At 42.7% G+C, this 21,911-nt stretch overlaps 1 protein-coding gene across 5 annotated transcripts in view; it reads left to right on the top strand.

The window, feature by feature from the left end:
- The first annotated feature begins 6,177 nt into the window (after positions 1-6,177).
- The window catches only part of LOC140198030 (gamma-glutamylaminecyclotransferase-like), a 34,875-nt gene continuing 19,141 nt past the window's right edge, over positions 6,178-21,911 (top strand). The window contains exons 1-2 of one of the 5 annotated variants that reach the window (XM_072258856.1): positions 6,178-6,242; positions 11,349-11,475. In XM_072258856.1, coding sequence (XP_072114957.1) covers positions 11,388-11,475 — 88 coding nt within the window. In that variant the 5' untranslated portion in view covers positions 6,178-6,242; positions 11,349-11,387. Of the gene's footprint in view, positions 6,243-6,699; positions 6,909-7,219; positions 7,386-7,918; positions 7,969-11,348; positions 11,476-21,911 lie in introns of those variants that run through there. The other 4 variants (XM_072258855.1, XM_072258852.1, XM_072258853.1 and 1 more) reach the window with 4 other exon arrangements.

Below are 21,911 nucleotides of genomic sequence, written 5' to 3'. Positions count from 1 at the left end.
TTCAGATAATAATCTGTTTGCCTGTTCTTGCCACCAAAGTGGAAAACCTAATATTTATCCACCTTAAATTGCATCTGCCATGAATTTGCCCACTCACCTAACCTATCCAAGTCACCGTGCATTCTCTTAGCATCCTCCTCACAGCTAACACTGCCACCCAGCTTCGTGTCATCCGCAAACTTGGAGATGCTGCATTTAATTCCCTCATCCAAGTCATTAATATATATTGTAAACAACTGGGGTCCCAGCACTGAGCCTTGCGGTACCTCACTAGTCACTGCCTGCCATTCTGAAAAGGTCCCGTTTATTCCCACTCTTTGCTTCCTGTCTGCTAACCAATTCTCTATCCACATCAATACCTTACCCCCAATACCGTGTGCTTTAAGTTTGCACACTAATCTCCTGTGTGGGACCTTGTCAAAAGCCTTTTGAAAATCCAAATATACCACATCCACTGGTTCTCCCCTATCCACTCTACTAGTTACATCCTCAAAAAATTCTATGAGATTCGTCAGACATGATTTTCCTTTCACAAATCCATGCTGACTTTGAACCGCTTTCCAAATGTGCTGTTATCACATCTTTGATAACTGACTCTAGCATTTTCCCCACCACCGATGTCAGGCTAACCGGTCTATAATTCCCTAGTTTCTCTCTCCCTCCTTTTTTAAAAAGTGGGGTTACATTAGCCACCCTCCAATCCTCAGGAACTAGATGGAAGTGGGGAACTCGAATGGGATGGGAGGACCCTGATTTATTTTTGAAACTCCAAAACAAAAAACTGATCAAAAGAAAAACACAAGGAGACTGCAAACGTGTACTCTTTCTTTTTACTTTTAGTGAAGCACGTACTTACAATGTGGTAAGGTGATGACGTATTCCATTCATTTACTTTTACATACAGTACAACCGGTAATGAATTATGTAATCAACAAAGAATGCTTAAACAAACAATATATTTACAATATTACACAAATATTACTGAAATATAAAATACAGAATAGACCCTAGTGCAGAGCAGACACACCATAATTGGTCTAGATGGGCCAACAGACTTGTACTTATTGTACTCCCTGTTGCATTTATTAACAATCTTTTACTTTTTTTGGTTTTGGACTTTAGCAACGGAAAACATTAGAATAATACTGGACAGTAACAGTCTACAATCTCAGCGGTCCCCAACCACCGGGCCGCGAGGAAACGATATGAGTCAGCTGCATCTTTCCTCATTCCCTGTCACGCACTGTTGAACTTGAACATAGGGTTGCCAACTGTCCCGTATTTGCCGGGACATCATGTATATTGGGATAAATTGGTTTGTCCCATACGGAACCGCACTTCTCCCATATTTCTCCCGCTAAGGTACAGCGTTCCTATGAAACCTTTTGTGCCGACATGGCATGAAGCGAAGAGCAATTACCATTAATTTATATGGGGAAAATTTTTGAGCGTTCCCAGACCCAAAAAATAACCTAACAAATAACACGCAAAACCTAAAATAACTCTAACATATAGTAAAAGCATTAATGATATGATAAATACACAGCCTATATAAAGTACAAATAATGCAGACATCCCACCTTTCCCAGAAGTTCCAGGAGTCTCCTGCATATTAATAGTGGCTCCCTGATGCCCACAAATTATATACAATATCCCGGAAATCAAATTTTTTGAGAGCGAGCAAGAGGAAGAGAGAGAGCGCGAGAGCGACAGAGATCGAGAAAGCACGAGAGAGAGAGTGCAAGAGAGAGCGACACAGAGAGAGAGAGAGAATGAGCGAGCGTGCGCGATGGCAGAGTGTTCCAAAAAAAAATATAAAACGTATGTCACCCCAGACTACCCTAAAGTGTACCCCTGCCTAATAGGGGTTAACATAATGACAGTGTTGCTCGCTGCACTGTTTGCAACACTGACTTCTCTATTGCCCATGGTGGGTTAGGACTGTAAAAGACATGTTGAGGTGAGTTTAACAGGTGTCATTCGTTCATTAGCATAACTAACATTACTTAAACTAGCTGGCTAGCTGCTAAGGAGCTACTCTCCACCTCTCCCGGAATGTTCCAGGAGTCTCCTGCAAATTGATGGTGCTACCTCTCTGAAAGGAGTTTTTGTGGGGTGCGATATCTAATGTACGTACAGTGTAGTGGGGAAGATTAAACCAAAACTGATTTGTGGAAGAAAAAATGCAAACAGGAGGAAATCAGCAGATGCTGGAAATTCAAGCAACACACATAGAAATTGCTGGTGAACGCAGCAGGCCAGGCAGCATCTCTAGGAAGAGGTACAGTCGACGTTTCAGGCCGAGACCCTTCGTCAGGACTAACTGAAGGAAGAGTGAGTAAGGGATTTGAAAGTGGGAGGGGGAGGAGGAGATCCAAAATGATAGGAGAAGACAGGAGGGGGAGGGATAGAGCCAAGAGCTGGACAGGTGATAGGCAAAAGGGATACGAGAGGATCATGGGACAGGAGTCCTGACGAAGGGTCTCGGCCCTAAATGTCGACTGTACCTCTTCCTAGAGATGTTGCCTGGCCTGCTGCGTTCACCAGCAACTTTTATGTGTGTTGTGGAAGAAAAATCGGCACGTACGCGCATGCGCACACAGGTGCCCGCGCAAGGCTTCATGGTCATGGTAGTCTTTCTTGGGGTAAACTCGTCAACACACACAAAAAAAATGCTGATGAACGCAGCAGGCCTGGCAGCATCTATAGGAAGCGGTACAGTCAACGTTTCGGACTGGGACCCTTTGTCAGGATTTGACTGCTACTTTTGTCCCTTATTTGGGAGTGAGAAAGTTGGCAACCCTAACTGTAAAAGACATGTTTGAGGTGAGTTTTTAACCCTACTTGAACACCCCCCCAACCCCAGTCGGCCGGTCCGCAAGAATATTGTCAATATTAAACCGGTCAGCAGTGCAAAAAAAGGTTGGGGACCCCTGATCTACATCAAATATGATGCCAAATTAAACTAAATTTCTTATGTTAATGATCCATATCCCTCCATTCTCTACATATTTGTGTCTAACAGCCTCTTAATTGCCACGTTTGTATCTGTTTCCACCACCTCTCCTGTTGGCCAGTTCCAGGCACCAACCATCCTCTGTGTAAGAGATTGGTCGGTACGTGGGACTCAGTAAGCTCCAGAAATTTGGTGGTCTGGAGGCTGTCGACCATTAATCTTCTGCAAGGATCTGTTCTGGGACCCCTAGGCTTTGTGGATTTTTATAAATGACTTGGATGATGTAGTGGAAGGGTGGTTTAGTCAGTTCGCAGATGATACAACAGTGGTGGTGTTGTGGATGATGTAGAAGGTCATTGATGCAGAGCTGGGCTGAGGAGTGACAGATGGAGTTCGATCTGGAAAAGTGTGAAGTGGTTCACTTTGGAAGGCCGAGTAGAAGGTTAATGGCGGGATTCATAGCTGTGTGGAGGAACAGGATCTGGGGGTCTACATCCACAGATCCCTCAAAGCTGCTGTGCAAGTTGACAGGGTGTTTAAGAAGGCGTATAGGGTGTTGGCCTTCATTAGTCATGACTTTAAGTTCAAGAGCCACGAGGAAATGTTGCAACTACAGAACTCTGGTTAGACCACACTTGGAGTATTGTGTTCAGTTATGGTTTTCTCATTATAGAAAGGATGTGCAGAAGGATGTTGGGAAGTTATGGTCATATACTTTGGTAGAAAAAATGAAAGTGTTGACTATTTTCTTTCTTTTTCAATTCTTTTTCATTAATTTCTACATAGAAGAATAGAGTACAAGAAGATATGTCAAAAAAAACCAAATACATTATATTTGAATCACACTTGCAATCTCATTACCCTATATTCATGTAAATTAAATTGAATCATAATATTGAAATATGATAATTTATTATACAAAAAATAAGAATCTAAGCCTACCAAGATCGAAACTGTTTGATAAAGAAAAAAGGAAAAAAAAAACCTTATATAGTGAAATATGTTATTAGCTAACGTCTGTACTTTCACGGCAAATCAAAGGTTTTGAAAATAGTTCACAAATGGCCCCCACAATGTTTGAAAGTCTTGGCTTGATTCAGAAATTGAACAATGAATCTTCTCTAAATTTAAGCATGGCTTAACATCATGTAACCATGCAGCATGAGTAGGTGGAATGACATCCTTCCATTTAAACAAGAACATCTCCAAAATAGTATCTTTTCCTCCAACAATACCAAATAAGGCAGTCAAAGGGTTAGGCTTAAAATTTACTTTGAAAAGTACTGAAAAAGTTTGGAATACTTCCAGTATTTTTCAAGATTTGGGCATGTCCAAAACATATGAATTAGTGAAGCTTCTCCATTGGCACATCTATCACAATAGGGAGATATATCCGAATAAATATGAGATAGCTTATCCTTAGTCATGTGGGCCTTATGGAACACTATTTTCTAAATGGAGAGAAAATACAAAAAAACTGAGATGCAAAGGGACTTGTGAGTCCTTGTGCAGGATTCCCTAAAAAAGTTAATTTGCAGGTTGAGTCTGTGGTGAGAAGGACAATGCAATGTTAACATTCATTTCAAGAGGACTAGAATATAAAAGTAAGGATGTATTGTTAAAACTTTATAAAGCACTGGTGAGACCTCTCTTGGGGTATTGTGAGAAGATTTGGGCCCCTTACAATGGATGTGCTGAAACTGGAGAGGGTTCAAAGGAGGTTCACAAAAATTCCAGGAATGGCTTGTCATATGTAGAGCATTTGATGGCTCTGGGCCTGTATTCACTCGAATTCAGAAGAATGAGGGGTGACCTCATTTGAACCTATCAAATGGTGAAAGGCCTTGATAGAGTGAATGTGGAGGGGATGTTTCCTGTGGTGGGAGAGTCTCAGACCAGAGGACACAGCCTCAGAATAGAGGGGTGTTGTTTTAGAGCAGAGATGAAAAGGAATTCCTTTAGCCAAAGAGTGGTGAATCTGCAGAATTTTTTAGTGCAGGCAGCTGTGGAAGCCAAGTCTTTATATTTAAGGCAGAGATTGATAGCTTCTTGACTGGTCAGGACATGAAGGGATATGGGGAGTAGGTAGGAGATTGGGGCTTTGAGGAAAATTGGATCAGCCATGATGAAATGGTAGAGAAGGCACAATGGCCTAATTCTGCTCCTATATCTTATGGTCTTTAGAAGGTGCAGAAGAGATTTTAACAAGCTGTTTCCTGGATTAGAGAATGTTTTAACTCTTCCTAGAGATGCTGCCTGGCCTACTGCGTTCACCAGCAACTTTGATGTGTGTTGTTGGTTGTAGAGAATGTTTTAGTTGAGCGAGCTAGGGGTTTTCTCTTTAGAGTAAAGAATAAGCAGTGGCTAACAGAGGTGCATGAGATGATAAGAGGCATTAATAGAGTGGACAGCCAGAAACTTTTTTTCCCAGGGAGAGAGAATTTTATGGTGATTGGAGGAAAGTGTAGGAGGGATGTCAGAGTACATCTTTTACACAGAGAGTGGTAAGTCCATGGAATACACTGCCAGAAGTGATGATAGAGCCAGATATATTAGGGACATTTAATAGACTCTTAGATAGGCACATGAATGAAAGAAAAATCTTGGGCCATGTGGAAGGGAGCATTAGAATAATCTTGGAGTAGATTAAAAGGTCGGCATAACATCATGGGCCAAAGGCCCTGTAGTGTTCTATGCTCTAAATCCAGGTGAAAATGTGGAAGCTTTTGAAAAGTTCCAGAAGAGTAACTGGAGAGATCCTTCAAGCCTGCTCTGCAACTTAATAGGTTGTGACTTAGAGTGGCTGCAGAGTAAAGGACACAGCCCTCCCCACCGTTGACAGCATCTACTGGAGTTGCCACCTCAAGAAGGCAGCATCTATCGTCATGGATTCCCGCCACCTAAATCATGCAAACTCACCGCCGCAGTTGGGCTTAAGGTCCAGAAGCCTGAAGTCCCACACCACCAGCTCAAGAGCAGTTATTTTCCTAAGCAATTCGGTCCTTGAACTCACCTGCATAATCCTGACCCCGGTTAGTGTGATCACTGGAATTGAGCAAAATGTTCTCCTAAAATGAGCTATAAGTAGAGACCAACCCAGTATTCACATTTTCTGGGGCCGGGGCGTCCAGACCGCACTTCGCCCCTTACTAATCGTCACGGGACATAATCCATGTTAAAAGTGGCTTCCCCGAAGGGAGAACGCCTGCGCATATCCCTCATCTCACCTCAGATCAGCAGTGAGCGCTGCAGACCTCTACTTGTACTGCCACGGGCTTGTCTTTTCGTGCGTACTTTTTCTTTACGTATAATTTATAAAGGCAGTTAGATCATAATGGATTTATTGAAGTGTTATTGTTAGCATGGATACTGTTTCACGAGAGCAAGGAATTTCATTGTACCCTGGGCATCCGACAGTCTGAATGTGAACTGTCTCGGCCCGAAATGTCGACTGTACATTTTCCCCATAGATGCGGCTTGGCCCGTGGAGATTTTTTTCCCCCCAGCATTTTGTGTGTGTTGTTTGGATTTCCAGCATCTGCAGATTTTCTCTTCTTTGTGACCCGTACAATGATTGCGGCCCCGAAGCAGGGCGCAGTGCTGATCCGATACCAAGACCAACAAGCTGGTTTCTGGCACTAATGCTGTAACCGGTGCGAAGTGAGTTAATGCTGCAACGCACATTTGGTTATGCAAGCAGGGCGGGGTTGCACCGGATTTGGGTCCTGCGGGCTTTGCTTGCGGCGGTGTCTCAGAATTTAGTATTGAATAATTTCCAGGGCAGTCACTAAACCAGCAATCCGACAATGCAAATATCGCCGATTTGCACAACTTCGTTATCCGGGAATATTAAATCGACTAGAGGGGCTGTTTTATAGGCTTCTTTCAGTCTCCTCCCACTTTCATATATTAGATCCGCTCGGAGCTTTGCCGAGGTCTCTAGTTTTCTCAGGTATTTACAAGATCTCTGTTAACTTTGCAGGTCAGCCCCCGGGGGAGGGCGAGGGATTCTGGGCTTGGGAGACCTGTTAATCAATCCACCTTTGCGGCTGCAACCCGTGTACATTGCGGAGAGAACAATGCAAAAAAAAAAGCAGTTTAACAGTTCTAAAAATTAATTTAAAATTGGTAAGATTAAATACAAGTGGAGGGGGACAAAGGAGGACGTTTTATGTACGTTTAATAATCTTTCCCAAAGTAGTTCAGTAGCGAAATAAGGACGTCTTGCAGTGTTCACTGGGAAGGGTGAGACGGAAGGGGTTGGATCGCAACTGCCGGGAACCACTTCGATGGGTTGAATGGTTTGCTCCTGTGCTTTGGGATCCTGGGATCTTGCGTTTTGCAGTTAATCTCTCACAGTCTCTGAATGTCTCGAGTCCTCTCCAGTCATTGAAGTACATTTGAAATGCACTCGACGGTAATAAACGCGGTATGCCGTTAATGGATAGCAAGCGCTCAAAAGCTGTGATAAAAATATTAGATTACATGTTCTATTTGATGCCGCCTGTGGGATAAATGTCGGCAAAGATTGCATCGTTCTAGGCAGAGTCTAGTGGCAAACTACGAGAGTACCGGTGTCGGTTTAGCCCGGATACTGTAATCACCTCTAGTGTGTGGATGACCGGTTAACTGGCGGTAGGGTGATAGGAACGTGCGATGTGATTCCGGGAAACGGGTATTTGGACCGAGCAGACGGGGGCTGAAGAACTTGTTTAGTATTGCGAAACTGGGTTTTGATCCCAAGGTCTGTGGAGTTTGTAGGCCCTATCTGTGACAACTTTGGGTGCTGTGGTGTTGGAATCTGCTGGAGGAACTTGGCAGCCGAACAGCAAAAAGAGCTGTCAAGGTTTCGGGTGCCAACTCGGCATCGGAGGGTTTCAGCCTAAAATTCCTTTCCTCCCACAGATACTACTCGAGCCGCTGAGTTCCTCCAGCGGGTTATTATAAACAGAAGAGATTCTGCAGATGCTGGAAATCTTGAGCAACATACACAAAATGCTGGAGGAATGCAGGTCAGGCAGCATCTATGGAGGGGAAAAAACCTGCCAAAGGGCAGTTTATGTTGGACAGTTGATGTTTTGGGACAAAACCCTTCATCGATTTTATTAAAACAACACACACAAAATGCTGGAGAAACTTTCCAGCCCCAGGCAACACCTATGGGGGGGGGGGGGGGAACCTGCCAAAGGGTCTTGGCCCGAGACATTGACTGTACTTTTCTTCCCCATTCTGATGTTTGGTCTGAACAACAACTGAACCTCTTGACCACACCTGCAGTCTCTTGTGTATTAAGTTGCAGCCACATAATTGGCTGATTAGATATTTGCATTATTGAGCAGATGTACCTGATAAAGTGGCCATTGAGTTTATATTGCTATCTCTTGATCTGCTCTTACTGATAGTGAAGCAAGTTTATTGATCTGTGAAATTTTAACTGTCTGTAAGTGTGATCTAAGGACATAGGGACAAAAGAAGTGGGAGCATGAGTCAGCCATCTGTCATTCAATAAGATCATAAATGACCTGGCTTTTGAATGAGCTCCACCTACCTATCTTTACAACATAACTTTTTAAAACCCCTAAAAAGCTATCTAACTGTGTCCTAAATAGATTTAATGATTTTTTTTTCCTGGGCAGAGAATTCCATAGATTCGCTGGTCTCTGGGCAGAGCATCTCTGTCCTAAAGCTTCTCCCCAAATCTTGAGGCTATATCCCTTAGTTCTAATCTCACCTACCAGTGAACACTATGTTCCTACTTCTACCTTACCTATTCCTTTTAGAATTTTATATGTTTCTATAAGATCGCCTCTCATTCTTCTGAATTCCAGCAAGTACAGTCTGGCAACTCAATCTCTCCTAAACGGGTTATCTCCAAAATCAAACATCCTCTGTGCAGCCTCCAAAGTCAGTATGCCTTTCATCAAATGAGGTCAACTGCATGCAGTTCTCTGGGTGCGGCCTCACCTGTACTCTGTGCAGTTGCAGCATAATCTCCCTACTCTTAAATTCACTGAAGTACTAGGATTAAATTTTACTGTGTTGGTGTATTATTGTCACACATACCAAGACACAGTGAAAGGCTTTATTTTGTGTGTCACCTGGACAGATTAGTCTATACATAAGTACATTGTGGTTGTAGGAGGGAAAAAAGAATGCAGAATATAAAGTCAAAGTAAAAATTCCTTTTCAGAGTGCATACATGTCACTACAATAAACCCTGAGGTTTTTTTCTGCCAGCGTAGTCAGCAAGTCTATAAGAACAGTAACTGTAAACAGGATCCATGGACAACAAACTGTGCAATTACAGATATAAATAAGTAACAAGATAAAAGAATCCTTAAGTGTGTGTAGTTATCCCCTTTTGTTCAAGAGCCTGTTGGTTGAGGGGTTGGGACTGTTCTTGAATCTGGTGGTGCGAGTCCTGAGGGACTTGTACCTTCTACCTGATGGCAGCAGCAAGAAAAGAGCATGGCCTGGGTGGTGAGGATCTTTGATGATGGACGCTGCTTTCCTCGGCAATGTTTCATGTAGACGTGCTCAGTGGTTGGGAGGGTTTTACCCATGGATGTTCTGGGCTGAATCCATTCAAAGGCATTGGCGTTCCCATACTAGGCCGAAATGCAGCCAGTCAGCACAGTTTCTACCACACACTTATAAAAGTTTGGCAGTGTTTTCGATGACAGGCTCCCGAGGAAGTATCAGCACTGTCATGTGACAGTTTTGGAGAAAGTGCAGTGCGTGACATTGAGGTGCAAGGTCACAGCCAGGTATAGTGTGGGTCCATCTTGTAGCATATGAGCAGTCCGAACAAGAGTCTAGTAGCAGCGGGATAAAAGCGATCTATGAGCCTGGTGGGATGTGTTCACAAGCTCTGTATCCTCTTTCTGACAGGGGAGAAGAGAGAGTGTCTGGGGAGGGAGGGGTCCTTCATAGCATAATGAAGGCTGCTTTCCCAAGACAGTGGAAAAAATAGACACAATCCTTGGAGGGGACACTGGTTTTGGTGATGGACTAGGTGGCAGGATGCACCAGCATTGAGGATTATTGTGATGGAGGTGTTGCTATCTGTCCTTGCTGGTTGTAGACTAATTCTGCGGAAGCAGGAATCCAGCTGCGGTGAGGGAGTGCAGAGTCCTACGTCTGGATGTTTGGAACTGTGGTATTGAAGGTGGAGCTGTAGTCATTAAGGTGTTGTTGTTATCTAGATGTTCCAGAACTGAGTATATGGCCAGGGTGATGGCATTCATCATGGACCTTCTGCAGTAGGTGAATTGCAGCAGCTTGAGGTTGTCTAGGAGGCTGGTATTGATATATGTCATGACCAGCCTCTTAAAGGCACTTTGTAATGTTCTACCTTTTAAAGTTGGTAAATATCCTTGCAATAAATTGAAAGTTCAGGGTAAAGTTGTTATCAAATATGTATATGTCACCATGTACTGCCCTGCTGGTTCTTTTGTAACCTCAGATCTTTCTCTAATAGATTTGCTGCTATAGCCATCTGTAAATCTACTGATGATTGTTGGCAGAATCTCAGTTGGAGACGAGAGGGCATACAGGAGCAAGTTATATCAGCTAGTTGACCAGTGATCCAGCAACAGCCTTGCACTCAACATCAGTAAGATCAAATAGCTGATTGTGGACTTCAGGAAGGGCAAGATGAGGGAACACAAACCAATCCTCATAGAGGGATCAGAAGTGGAGAGAGTGAGCAATTTCAAGTTCTTGGGTGTCAGTTTCTGTGAGGATCTAACCTGGTCCCTACATATCAATGCAGCTCCAAAGAAGGCCAGACAGTGGCTATATTTCATTAGGAGTTTAAGGAGATTTGGTTTGTCTCCTAAAACATTTGCAAACTTCTACAGATGTACTGTGAGAGCACTCTGACTGGCTGCATCACCATCTGGTATGATTGTGGGGGTGGGGGGGGTCTACTGTACGGGATAGAAAGAAGCTGCTGAAAGTTGTGAATCAGTCAGCTCCATCATGGGTACTAACCTCCTAACCTCCATAGTAGCCAGGACATCTTCAAGGAGTGGTGCCTCAGAAAGTCGCCATCCATCATTAAAGACCCAGGACGCACCCTCTTCTCTTTGTTACCATCAGGAAAGAGGTACAGAAGCCTGAAGCAACTTAGCGATTCAGGAACAGCTTCTTTCCCTCTGCCATCCAATTTCTAAATGGACATTGAACCCATGAACACTACTCACTTTTTTTAAAACTATTTCTGTATTTGCACTATTTTTAATTTAAATAGATGTATCTTAATTCACTGTAATTCATTTATGTTTTTCTACATTTATCATGTATTGCATTGTACTGCTGCCGCAAAGTTAACAAGTTTTCTGGCATATGCGGGTGATAATAAACCTGATTCTCTTTGTGGTTTTAACAGATTTGCTACGTTGAACGAGAATTGCCAGACATTCTGTTGATGCTTGCAACACGGAGCGTCCTGCGAGCCATGAAACACTCTTCATCCTTCTCTTGTCAACAGTCAGACCCTACAATGAAGATGTTTGGTGAGTCTGCACTTGATACTGATAGTCAACATTTATAAAAGGGAACCATACGTTTCGTTCGGGAAGGGGACCTTAATGTGAATGCAGTTCCATTGCCATTTCTGTCCTGCCTGCAGGTAACACTTAGAATGACAGGATTTAGGGACAGGGAGCTGCTTTGCTGTTGTCCCAGTAAAGACATACAGTGTTTTGATCGGGTTATCTTTTTGGGCTTGTTCTTGATGTTTTCCTCCCAAAGGAGGAGGATTGAATTTAGGAAGGGTCATATGCAGACAGCTTTGCTGCAATATTTAATTGTTCATAGGAAGAGAGGCCGAATCAGATCGGTTTGTTATTACTGATCTGCATGACATAAACTTTGTTGTTACTGTATGTGGCAATATTGCAGTATAAAGACATACAGTTACTATAAATTACAAAATAAATAGTGCAAAAAAAAGGAATAACTTTCTATTTCCATGGGTATGTGATGCCCTGGTTTAAGACCATGCTTTATTTTATTAATAGTTATGCTGGTGGGTATTTTCTGCAGATTTTCTCAAAATGCAATGGGTTTCCCTTAATTACGTTATTCAATCTAGTAATTCTGTGGACGTGAATGGGATACCCAGATTTTATGTTGCCCCACAGGTGCCAGGGTCAGGGATGTCTCGGATCACATCCATAGCATTTTAGAGGGGAAGGGAGAGCAGTCAGATGTCTTGGTACATATTGGTACCCATGACTTGGGAAGGAAAAGAAAAGAGTTCCTGAAAAGAGAATTTAAGAGAGCTAGGTAGAAAGCTGAGAAGCATGACCTCCCCGCTAGTAATTTCTGAATTGCTGCCTGTGCCACATACCAGTGAGGGTAGAAACAGGATGATTTGGCAAATTAATGTGTGGCTGAGAAGCTGGTGCAGGGGCAGGGGTTCAGGTTCTTGGATCAGTGGGATCTCCTCTGGGGGAGGTATGACCTGTTCAAAAGTGACGGGTTGCACCTGAACCCAAGGGTGACCAATATTCTTGCAGGCAGGTTTGTTAGAGCTTTTGGGTAGGCTGCGGAAGAATTTAGACAGATTCGGAGAATGGGCAAGAAAGTGGCAACTGGAAATACAATGTTGGAAAGTGCATGGTCATGCACTTTGGTAGTAGGAATAAATGTGCAGACTGTTTACTATACAGGGAGAAAATCCAAAAATCTGAGATGCAAAGGCACTTGGGAGTCCTTGTGCTGAACACCCTAAAGGTTAACTTGCAGGTAGTTAGTGGTGAGGAAGGCAAATGCAATGTTAGCATTCACTTCAAGAGGTCTAGAATGCAAGAGAAGGGATGTGATACTGTGGCTTTATAAGACACTGGTGAGGCCTCACCTTGAGTATTGTGAACAGTTTTGGGCTCCTTATCTAAGAAAAGATGTGCTGGCATTGGAGAGGGTCCAGAGGAGGTTCAGAAGGATGATTCCGGGAATGAAAGGGTTATCATACAGGGATTGTTTAATGGCTCTGGTTCTGTACTTGCTGGAATTTAGAAGGATGAGGGGTGATCTCATCGAAACTTTTCGAATATTGAAAGGCCTAGACAGAGGAGATGTGGAATGGACGTTTCCATGGTAGAGGCATCTAGGGCAATAGGGCACAGCCACAGATTAGAGGGACATCCATTTAAAACGGAAGTCTGTCCTGAGCCTTATAGGCTCATCGGGCCGGTGCTTATGCCGGTTTCCGTGGCATGAAGCAACTGAGAGTACGAGACTCCCCCACCCCCAGGTAGGATGCCAGGTTAACCCCCAGCATTTTGCTGGTACCCATTTTCAGCTGGGTGGACTGGAGCAATGTGTGATTAAGTGCCTTGCTCAAGGACACAACACGCTGCTTCGGCTGGGGCTCGAACTCACGACCTTCAGATCACTAGTCCAACGCCTTAATCACTTGGCCCCACGCCACAGGTTTAAAAACAGAGATACAGAGAAATTTCTTTAGCCGGAGGGTGGTGAATTTGTTGAATTTGTTACCACAGGCAGCTGTGGAGGCCAGGTCGTTGGGTTAAGGCAGAGATCGATAGGTTCTTGTTTAGACATGGCATCAAAGGTTATGGGGAGAAGGCTAGGAAATGGGTTGAGGAGGAGGAAAAAAGAATCAGCCATGATTGAGTGGCGGAGCAGACTCGATGGGCTAAATGGCCTAATTCTCCTCCTATGTCTTTATAGTCTTATGGACAGTACTGAAGAGGTGTCTAGACAAATGCCTGAATAGTATAGGCCAAGAGAGTTATAGGCCAAATGCTGGAAGATGGGATTGATGCAAATGGATGCACACTTGGTTTGCCTGGATACAATGGACCGAACGGCCTGTTTCCATGTTGCATGACTCAGTGACTGCCATTTAAAAATGTTGCAAGATACTGCAGTAACCCCTACACTGTGCCAACACTGAGAGGAATTTTCTTGCTTTTCATCAAACCATACACACAAGAGACTGCAGACACTTGAATCTGGAGCAATAATTTGGTGGAGGAATTCATTACCATAGTCAGCTGTGGAGGCCATGTCGTTGGATGTATTTAAGGCAGATCTTGATAAGTTCTTAATTGGACACGGCATCAGAGGTTACAGGGAGAAGGTCGGGGAGTGGGGCTGAGGGGGTGGCGGGGGGTGGGGGGAGAAAAGGATCTGGCAGGATTGAAAGGTGGAGTGGTGGAGCAGACTGTATGAGCCAAATGGCCTAATTTGCTCCTATGTCTTATGGTCTTATTGCCCTAATTCAGTTGGATGATAAATTAAACTTGTTGAATTAGCCAATAGGATTTGTCTTGTGAACATTTGCCCAATAAGATGCCCTAGAACATTCTAGAGGGGTCGGGGGAGGGGGTGCAGTAGCCATTTTCTGGAGAGAGTGCAGGAGTTTTGGAAGAAGGAGAAAGATGAAAGAATGGAGACAGACGACAAACAGCAGTGAAGAACATGGTGAAACGCTGACAGAAACTATTTGAAAGGAGGGATACTGCTGTTGTAAAATCATCATGCAAGCAATAGATTCACGGAGAACATACAGATAACGTTTAATTAGCTCGTTATCACACGACCTTGGAGAATGTTTAATGTCTTGTTCTTGGACATTCCTTGGATATGTAATTACGTTTCGCCAGGATTGTGTTTTCAGGCAGTTATTTAGTACCGTGAGTAATTGTTGGTGCAACAATGAGCTCCAGCAATTATGTGCACACTTCAGGCTAATGTATGTGTATGTGTTTGTTTAGTTTAAAATAGTTTCTGAATACAATTTAAGTTTATACTGGTGCAAGTTAAATTTTTACTTCCTGGTAAACAGTAAATTTGCATAGGTATGTGCCAGTGTTCGTGCAAATGATAGCCTCACTTTCCCTTCAAGGAACATTCAAACTTCTATGTGTTTTGCTTACCGGAATCTGGATGCAGTTTACAGTGGCAAGTTAGCCTACTGAGCGCCACAACTTTGGGATGTGTGAAGAATCAGAACACCCGTGGGAATCCCGTATGGCACATGGGTTTGTGGTCACGTTCTCCTCGAGTGGGAGCGCAGACAGCGCTGGAGGTTGGGGTCAGACTGTAGTCTCTGCTGTACAACAGCTGTGCTGCCTACAATGATCTTATAGCCTATTAAAATATACAGCAGAATTAGGCTATTTGGCCTATCAACTATTCATAAGATCTCCCTTTATGCTGACGATCTCTTAGTTTATGTTTCGAATCCTGAAGAATCCATTCCTAGTTTATTCAAATTATTAAATGAATTTGGAAAGTTTTCGGGATATAAATTAAACCTTAATAAAAGTGAATTATTTCCTTTAAATGATTCTGCTTCTATATATGATGACATTCCTTTTAAAGTTACGGACTCTTTTAAATATTTAGGTATTATCATCACTAAAAATTATGGAGACCTTTATAGAGCTAATCTGGTTCCCTTAGTGGATTTTATGAAGCAAATATTTTGTAGATGGAATCCACTTACACTTTGGTTAGCAGGCCAAATTCATGCAGTTAAAATGATGATTTTACCAAAATTTTTATATGTATTTCAAAATATTCCTATTTTTTTAACCAGGAAGTTTTATGATCAGGTTGATTCTATTATTTCATCTTTTGTTTGGAATAATAAAAGACCAAGAATTGGAAAATATCATTTACAAAAATCAAAAAAGGATGGAGGTCTTGCTCTGCCTAATTTAAGTATGTGTTATTGGGCGGTTAATATACGTGATGTTATATTGGGCCGATAAAAATGAACGACCACCTTGGGTTGATTTAGAATTGAAAGCTGTGAAACAATCGTACTTAACTTTGTTATTAGGAGCCTCTTTACCTGTACAACTAGCCAAAATTTCTATTCTAAATTTATATCCTATGATTAAGCAGTCATTACGAATTTGGTCAACACACATAAAAGTTGCTGGTGAACGCAGCAGGCCAGGCAGCATCTCTAGGAAGAGGTGCAGTCAACGTTTCAGGCCGAGACCCTTCATCAGTATGTGTCTTTTATGTGTGTTGCTTGAATTTCCAGCATCTGCAGAATTCCTGTTGATTACGAATTTGGTACCAGTTTTGTAATTTTTTTAATCTTAAAAAATTTAACCTTCTTAGCTTAATTTATCAAAACTATTTATTTAAACCTTCACTTAGTGATCCTACCTTTTTTCTTTGGAGGAATAAAGGAGTTTATTCCTTCATGGATCTGTTTTAAGAAGGTCGATTGATGTCTTTTGAGAAATTAGTAACTAAATATTCTCTCTCGCACCCACATTTCTTGCAATATCTTCAGGTCAGACATTTCTTACAAGAATATTTAAGTAATTTTCCATATATACAAGATTCTGACCTGTTAGACATTATTTTAAAAATGAATCCTTTAGTGAAAGATTTTATTGGGAAAATTTATAATTTACTATTACAACAGTATAATTATCCTTCAATTAAGATTAAGCAAGATTGGGAAAGAGAGCTTAGCATGACCTTGATAACAGAGGATTGGTTGCAAATTTTGAAGTTGGTTAACTCTTCTTCGATTTGTGCCAGTCACTCTCTAATTCAATTTAAAAATGTACACCGTTACTATTTGCCAAAGGAGAGACTGTCTAAAATATTTCCTAATGTTGATAGTCAGTGTGATAGATGTAAAACTGAGACGGCTATATTGACACATATGTTTTGGTCGTGTTCTGTATTGAAACAGTTTTGGAAATCTATTTTCTCTATAATTTCTAAAGCTTTAAAAATTAATTTATAACCTAATAAATTGACAATTTTGTTTGGTATAATTCCTCAATATATTCACGGTATTTCTATATCAGACCAACATGCAATTGCATTTGTCACATTATTGCCCAGGAGGGCTATTTTGTTAAAATGGAAAGATGCCTCTGCTCCCACTTTGATACAATGGTTCTCTCAGGTGATGTTATGTCTTAGTTCAGAGAAAATCAGAAGTCGAACTTTTGATCCTTGATTTGACTTTGAGAAAAGGTGGGGCTCTTTTGCCTGCTACTATCATCTGATTTGAGTTAATTAGGATGGTTTCCTTTTGATTCTTGTGTAATTGGATTTGGTTGGCGGATTGATGTTTTTCTTTTATAGAAGCTTGTATGGCGTATAGTTCCGGGGTTGTACTCCCAATGGTTTTTTTTCAGTTAGTAGGGGCTTTTTTGTTTTAGTTAGTAGGGGCTCTTTTTTCCTTCTTTCTTTTTTCCCAAAAAAAAATAGTTTTAACATTTTGTTTTTATTATTATTGGTATACTGTTTAGCTTGGTTAATCAGTTATTTGATAGTTTAACTCTTTTTGTACATATTGATATGTTGATTTGACCACTTTAATGTATTTTTGTTGATTTTCAATAATAATTAATAAACAGATTTAAAAATGAAATGAGACTTGCGAATATCCTGCTATCACTGAGGTCTCGTCACTAGGATAACTAACTGTTTACTGCTTACCCGTGCTGTGCACTCCAGACATTTTGAATAATATTTCATTAACTATTTGTAGTAATATTTTTGTTTTATGTGCTGTGTGTGATATCTGTTGTGGGTGCACTGTGGTCCGGAGGAATAGTGTTTGGTTTCGTTTGGTTGTATCTATGAACGGTCAGGTGGTGATAAACTTGAACTTCACAGTGTCTTGCATACTGTTCCTATGGATCAATTCATTAAAACAGTGCATTGGGGTAGAACAAAGCAAAACAATAACAGGTGTAGAATAAAGTTTAACAGTTATGTACAAGTACAGTGTAGGCTTGCAGTAAGGGTACAAGGTCATTACAATGCAGTTTGTTAGGTTAAAGGTCCACTTGTCTCAAAAGACCATAAGACATAGAAGCAGAATGAGGCCAGTTGGCCTGTAGAGTCTGTCATTCCATCATGGCTGATTTATTATCCCTCTCAACCCCATTCTCCTGTCTTCTCCCCATAACCTTCCACACACTGTCTAATCAAGTGCCCTATCAACCTCTTTTTTGAATATACCCAATAATGTGGCCCCCACAGCTGTTTGTGGCAAAGAATTTCACAGATTCACCACTCTCTGGCTACATAAATTCCTCCTCATCTTTGTTCTAAATAGACGTCCCACTATTCTGAGACTGTGACCTCTGGTCCTCAACTCCCCCGCTATAGGAAACACTTTCTCCACATCCACAGTCTAGGCCTTTCAATATTCAGTCTGTTTCTATGACACCCCCCCCCCACCTCATTCTTCTAAACTGGGCATCCAGCTGGAGGGTTTCAGCACGTTTCGTGCTGACGGGAATCCAGCGATCTCAGGCGAGACACACAGTGACGGTTTCTATATTTACATAAATAAGAACTGGTACGCCGACGCTCTGCTAGTGTCAGGAAAGCACTGTGTGAGCTCTACAGTGCCATCAGTTACTTCCAAACCAACCATCCTGATGGTAACTTCATTATCACAGGTAATTTTAACCTTGCAAATCTAAAGAGAGTCCTGCATAAATTGCACCAACATATTGATTTTGCGACCAGAGGTGAAAGTACCCTAGACCTGGTTTACACTAACATACCGGCTGCTTATGAAGCAGTTCCTCAACCCCACATTGGACTCTCAGATCACTTATCTGTGAAGTTAACTCCAGCATACAAACCAGTGATCAAATGGGCCAAACCAGTTTCAAAACTGGTTCTAACCCTGGCCTGAGGGTGCAATCTCTGCACTGCATAATGTGAACTGGAGAATGTTCAGGGAGGCTGCCACCTAGAGTGACCATGCTTAGATCGGGGAATATGTGGATTCTGTGACCAGCTACATGGAGAGGTGTACTGAGGGTGTTTACCATCACGAACACATCCGGCTGAGGGCAAGTCAGAAGCCATGGCTCACTGCAGAGGCCCTTACCAGGGTGAGGAATCGTGATGCTGCCTTCAGATTGGGGGATGCGAGAGCTCCCAGGCAAGCGAGAAGTGTGCTTTCCCGCTCCATCAGGAGCATGCCCAGAGAATCTGCAGCCACTTCTGCGACACCAGGGACACAAGGCGCATGTGGCAGGAAATTCAGAGAATTACAGAATACAAGTTCCACCCAGATAAGTGTGAGGTGGTTCATTTTGATAGGTCAAACATGATGGCAGAATATAGTATTAATGGTAAGACTCTTGGCAGTGTGGAGGATCAGAAGGATTTTGGGGCCCGAGTCCACAGGACACTCAAAGCTGCTGCGCAGGTTGACTCTGTGGTTAAGAAGGCATACAGTGCATTGGCCTTCATCAACTGTGGGATTGAGTTTAAGAGCCGAGAGGAAGTGTTACAGCTGTATCATCAATGAATACTTCTCTTCAGTATTCACCAATGACAGGGAAGTTGATGATGGTGAGGACAATATGAGTGAGGTTGATGTTCTGGAGCATGTTGATATTAAGGGAGAGGAGGTGTTGGAGTTGTTAAAGTACATTAGGACGGATAAGTCCCCGGGGCCTGACAGAATATTCCCTAGGCTGCTCCACGAAGCAAGGGAAGAGATTGCTGAGCCTCTGGCCAGGATCTTTATGTCCTTGTCCACGGGAATGGTACCGGAGGATTGGAGGGAGGCGAATGTTGTCCCCTTGTTCAAAAAAGGTAGTAGGGATAGTCCGGGTAATTATAGACCAGTGAGCCTTAAGTCTGTGGTGGGAAAGCTGTTGGAAAAGATTCTTAGAGATAGGATCTCTGGGCATTTAGAGAATCATGGTCTGATCAGGGACAGTCAGCATAGCTTTATGAAGGGCAGATTGTGTCTAACTAGCCTGATAGAGTTCTTTGAGGAGGTGACCAGGCATACAGATGAGGGTAGTGCAGTGGATGGGATCTATATGGATTTTAGTAAGGCATTTGACAAGGTTCCACGTGGTAGGCTTATTCAGAAAGTCAGAAGGCATGGGATCCAAGGAGGTTTGGCCAGGTGGACACAGAATTGGCTTGCTTGCAGAAGGCAGAGGGTGGTGGTGGAGGGAGTACATTCAGATTGGAGGATTGTGACTATTGGTGTCCCACAAGGATCTGTTCTGGGACCTCTACTTATCGTGATTTTTATTAACGACCTGGATGTGGGGGTAGAAGGGTGGGTTGGCAAGTTTGCAGACGACACAAAGGTTGGTGGTGTTCTGGATAGTGTAGAGGATTGTCGAAGATTGCAGAGAGACATTGATAGGATGCAGAAGTGGGCTGAGAAGTGGCAGATGGAGTTCAACCCGGAGAAGTGTGAGGTGGTACACTTTGGAAGGACAAACTCCAAGGCAGAGTACAAAGTAAATGGCAGGATACTTGGTAGTGTGGAGGAGCAGAAGGATCTGGGGGTACATGTCCACAGACCCCTGAAAGTTGCCTCAAAGGTGGATAGGGTAGTTAAGAAAGCTTATGGAGCGTTAGCTTTAAGTCGAGGGATAGAGTTTAAGAGTTGCGATGTAATGATGCAGCTCTATAAAACTCTGGTTAGGCCACACTTGGAGTACTGTGTCCAGTTCTGGTCACCTCACTACAGGAAGGATGTGGAAACTATAGAAAGGGTACAGAAAAGATTTACAAGAATGTTGCCTGGATTTGGGAGCATGCCTTATGAGAATAGGTTGTGAGTGAGCTTGGACTTATCTCCTTGGAGCGACAGAGGATAAGAGGTGACCTGAAACTGGCCTTACTGGGTCTCAACACCTCCCTCTATAACTGGATTCTGCAGTTCTTAACAAAAAGGCCAGGGTTCGCCTGTGTGAACTGCAAAATCTCTAGACCTATTGTACTGAGCACTGGTGCTCCCCAAGACTGTGTGCCCAGCCCAATGCAGTTCACATTGCTGATGCATGAGTATTCCGTAAGAATCGGCTCCAATGTGTCGTCGAGTTTGTGGATGACACAGCAGTGGCTGGTCTCATCAAGAAAGATGACGAGATGGAGTGGAACGGCTGGTGGATTGGTGTGAAAAGAACAACCTAAGCCTGAAAGTGGGGAAGAAAAAAGGAAATCATTGTGGACTTCTGGAAGGTGCACAAGGACTCCCAACTTCTGATTTTTGAAATTTCTCCCTGTTTAGGAAATAATCTATGCACTTATTCCTTCCCTGAACTACATTCCACCTGCCACTTCTTTGTCCTTTCTCCCAATCTGTCTAAGTGCTTCTGCAAACTCCCTGCTTCCTCAACACACCTGCCCCTCCACCTATCTTTGTATCATCGACAAACTTGGCCACAAAGCCATCAGTTCCATCACCCAAATCGTTGAAAAGAAGTAGTCCTGACACTGACCCCTGCGGAATACCACTGGTCACTGGTAGCCCAGCAGAAAAGTCCCCTTTATCGCCACATTTTTCCTCCTCTCAGACAGCCAATCTTCCATCCATACTAGTATCTTTCCTAAAATATCATGGGCTTTTATTTTGTTAAGCAGCCTCATGTGCAGCACGTTGTCAAAGGCCATCTGAAAATCCAAATGAACAACATTAACTGACTCTCCTTTGTCTATCTGCCTGTTATTTCCTCCAAGAATTCCAACAGATTTGTTGGGCAAGATCTCCACTTAAGGAAACCAGGCTGACTTTGGCCTATTTTGGCTGAAATTCTCCAAAACCTCATCCTTAATAATGGACTCCAAGATCTTTCCAACCACTGAAGCCAGGCTAAGTAGCCGATAATTTCAGTTCTTCTGCCTCCCTCTCTTCTTAAAGAGTGGAGTGACATTTGCAATGTTTCAGTCCTCAGGAACCATTCCAGAATCTAGTAATTCTTGAAAGGTAATTTCTGATGCCTCCATTATTTCTTCAACTACCTCTTTTTGCACCCTGGGGTACAGTCCATCTGGTCTAGGTGATTTATCTACCTTCAGACCTTTCAACTTCCCACGCACCTTCTTCGCAATAGAAACTACACTCAGAATGAGTCCAGATACCCTTGAAATTTTGGCATACTGCTTGTATCTTCCACAATGAAGACTGCTGCAAAATACTTATTAAGTT

Source organism: Mobula birostris, chromosome 5 (assembly GCF_030028105.1).
Source record: "Mobula birostris isolate sMobBir1 chromosome 5, sMobBir1.hap1, whole genome shotgun sequence".
Lineage (NCBI taxonomy): Eukaryota > Metazoa > Chordata > Chondrichthyes > Myliobatiformes > Myliobatidae > Mobula > Mobula birostris.
The sequence above is the reverse complement of the archived record's forward strand: the minus strand, read 5'-3'. Positions and strand labels throughout refer to the sequence as shown.